This window comes from Telmatherina bonti, assembly GCF_933228915.1.
Source record: "Telmatherina bonti genome assembly, chromosome: 23".
Taxonomy (NCBI): Eukaryota; Metazoa; Chordata; class Actinopteri; order Atheriniformes; family Telmatherinidae; genus Telmatherina; species Telmatherina bonti.
The window spans coordinates 6,463,189-6,466,914 of NC_136632.1; the positions used below are offsets into that span (position 1 = coordinate 6,463,189).

Here is a 3,726-nt window from a genome sequence, read left to right on the forward strand (position 1 = left end):
CTAATGTAATGAACTGCTCGAGCTCAATGTCTTCATATCGAACAATCAGGTGGACTTTTTGCTTGTAATGATACAGCTTTCATTGTGTTTGTAAAGAAAGACAACAGGTTAACTTAAAGACTGTTTTATTCTATGTACAACGACTTTCAGAAAATCAAGATTTCCCAAAGACTTGCTGAACAGAGCGGATCTCCGGCGATGACCTGCAATGATGAGAAGAAGCTGATTAACCACAGTGGGTCGGGGAAAAGGGAGTGTGTATTAGGGAAGCACCAACACTCTGCATGTACTTTTACTTGGGATTCATTACAATCTTCTGATACAGAACTGATGCCAATGTGAAAAACCAGGGCTGCTGAAATTAAGCTTTAATGCAAAGATTCATCAGTGGAATTAACATGTTCTTTTGTTTTTAATCAGACCAGATGTTCCGCATGTACAGGTTGTTCCACTGGGATGTGCTGAGAGACACGGCATGCAGGAACGATTCCTGAACATCCAATGAGGGAACGTGATAAATAACCGTTTTTAAAACATTCTTCTATTGAAAATCTGATGTGAAAATAATCCACCAAAAAAAAAACAAAAAAAACGCCTCGTCCTCTTCATTTATGAAAATCCTGACACAATAAACCTCCCAGTCCTCCTGTCTGACATTCTGGTCCATACTCCTTACCAGTAATGGGATTTATTCATATTCATAGTGGTACTCCATCAGCAAGTACACATATGTAAGTACTTTTACATGGTTTTAAAAGATGTGGCATCATTGCATCCTTAGCAATTACATACTAATGAAACCCAAACAAACAATGCATACTTGTATGACTTGAGACACACACACAGTTTTCCAAAAGAAACAATCCATATTTTTCTAAAACTTGAACCTCAGGACTTTAAGGTTAGTTTTGCTCTACTGCGTTGATCAGTTTTCTCTCAGAACTTTTACCAAATTCTTCCATGTCTGACTGAACTGTGTTTCCCGTCCAGCGCACAGACCATCCTCTCACACGCTCGTATTTTTGGTTGTGATTATACTCAATGCTAATAAATTTTAATTTCAACATTTTTTTTAATTCTTTTACTTGATATCAGCAAATTAAAAAGAACAGAATATATATATTAGTACATTTCATGTAAAAGAAAATTGGAGTAAGAAGAATTAATCTTCTGCTTCCTGTATGTGGTCCACTTGAAACAGAGACCTGTGCTTGTAGACGGACTGATTCCGCTTCTTTGATCCGAATCAACCAAACGAAGCGGCTTTCCCCGCAAGAAGACTTGGATTTGAATGAAAAAGGCAGCTCTGAATGTGCTCCTAATCTGCATGTTTGAACTTCACCTTTGTAAAACTGCTTCTGAACAAACAAGCCAAAGAGCTCACCTCATTCTTCATCATCTGGTGGGATACCAAGCTCCCCGTCTGTCCATTCAGAGGGATCCGGCCAGGGGAAGTGACCCTGCAATTATTGTCAAGTCATTTAAATCTGAAAGTTTGGTTCGTTACAAACGTCGGGTAACACAGGAACATTGTGGAATGTAAACATTTTAATAGAAGAATTGTATCCAAGTTCTGCAGAGCCTCAGAAATCAGCTCGAGTTCTTCCTGGTCTGGATTCAGCTTAACACGGTGAAACATCTCGATGGTGTTTCTTCGTGTTATAATTCTACTGTTTCATCCATTTCTATACAGTACAGCTTTAATGAACTAGTTCTGGTTTATAATAGACACTGATGGGTGCTTTTTAAAAGATGGGTTAGAAATGCTGCAGATTCAGATACTTTATTTTGTGAAGAGTTGCCGAGTGTGACATTAAATCTATATCTATGCACTGTGTGTGAGAATAAGGGCATGAAGGTACGAGTGACAGCACAAAGTTTAATCTTTTAGTTGTTGATAAAAATGTATTTAAGTGACAACTGATACCCTGCATTGGACTAAGTGGGTATTGGTGGTTTATGGATGAAATTACAGGGGATCCAGGCTGTCAAACCCCTAACACCTATCAGTCATGTCAAGCTACTTTAGCTTGTGGAGGTAAGGCCAATACAACCTGAATTTGAGCTGTTCTTGTCTGAAAGTCTGTCTAAAGGTTACATTACAGCTCAGGTGGAAATCCTGTTTTTTTACTAAACCAGTGCAGAATATTCTGCCAGCTTAATATTGCATGTTTTGGGTTATTGAGTATTTGCTATGAAGCACTTTCCAATCGGCTTTTACTGCATGTCAGTGAATCTGAGCAGACTATCCCCATCACAACATTTTTTTCCCCAGACTGCACCCCACTACCTAATAGGGCTGCGACGATATGCTTTTGTCCCGGTTCAATCCGATTTTTGGGTGCCGATTTTATTTAAATTGCAATTTTCACAATTCTACAATATTGCTGATTTTTGTAGATTAAAAACAAAAAAAATGCATAAAACTTTTTTTTTCCTTTGCTTGTCATTTTTCTTGATTTCAATTAGGAAAAAACAACACAGTAGCAAGACCATAATTATGATGCTATAATTCCCAAGAAGACAAGTAAAAAGATCAATAAAAACAATAAAAAATGACTGATTTTTATAATGGATTATTTTCATTTATTTGAAAAAAATTTTTTTTTCAACAAAAAAATCTATTTTAAAATTGTGAAGCAAAAAATCCCAATTTTTGATTTTTCGATTCAATTTTCCCACCCCAGCCACCTAATATTGTTTATCAACCATGCAGCACACTATATTATGATTATAAATTGTTCCAAATATGATCAATATTCTTTCAATCTTTCTGATGCACTCATTCTTTCTAACCTGATTCAAAATACTGTGACTATAAAAAGTGTACACAAACCTGTCAAGTATGAAAACAATTATTTATGTAGCTTCAGTTTAAAAACATAAACAGTAAACTGATTAGATTACTTTTATTATTGGTAGTTTATGTTTGATTTTTACACAGCATTACCATGTGGGTTTTTCTACTTGTGTTAAATGTAAATTATATATCCAATAACAGGGTTAAATGTAAATTATCCTGCTGACTTACCAACACTGCATCTGGATCGTGCCAGCAGTGCCAAAGGATCCAAAACCACATGGCCCCACTGATTATCTCCGACTCAAGCTTCTGTTTATTAGTTATTTGTGGATGTTGCCTGTACTGAGGTTCAATGTGCGGCCCTCCGCTAGCCCTTTAATATTAAAGCACATAAAACAAGCATGTTAGATTAATTATGGAATGCGTGATGGAAACTACTTTGTAAAGATGAACTTTACGTTTCAATTAGGAATTACTGATGCTAATGTTGTAGCTCATATGCTAGCGGACTTACTTTCTGGTCGTTATCCGTCCTGCCCCGCCCCTAAGCAGCCGAGTCCCTGTTCGGAGAACTCCTAACGCCCTCCCAAAAGAAGACATGCTCGTTTATGTAGTTAAACCTCCTTTTTGGAGGTGTTACAGTCAAGATTTTTACGAGGTTGTGCTGCTAACCGGAGAAGTCACCTTCTCCCCTTGTCAATAAACGACCTCTAAACAACGCCGGCCGTGATTGGACAGAAACTGTTGGACACGTTCGCTAATTGGTTGATGAAAAAACCCTAAGTATTTTAGAGCGCCCCCTTTGGTTGCACTGCAGAAATACTCCAAAGATCAGGTGAGATCAGACACTTTGTCACTGTAAAAACATACATCTTCCAGTCAGAAGCAAAAGATAAGCAGCAGATTAGGCTGGTTTTAAAAGA

General features: G+C 37.4%; 1 protein-coding gene across 1 annotated transcript; it reads right to left on the reverse strand.

The window, feature by feature from the left end:
* Positions 1-108: 108 nt before the first annotated feature.
* Positions 109-3,505, reverse strand: ndufb2 (NADH:ubiquinone oxidoreductase subunit B2). Its single transcript, XM_079263380.1, has 4 exons — positions 3,318-3,505; positions 3,032-3,176; positions 1,385-1,460; positions 109-203 (listed from the first exon to the last, which is right to left on the reverse strand). The coding sequence occupies exons 1-3, from the start codon at positions 3,401-3,403 to the stop codon at positions 1,386-1,388; spliced, it is 306 nt and encodes a 101-aa protein (XP_079119506.1). The 5' UTR covers positions 3,404-3,505; the 3' UTR covers positions 109-203; position 1,385.
* Between the last annotated feature and the right edge of the window lie 221 nt (positions 3,506-3,726).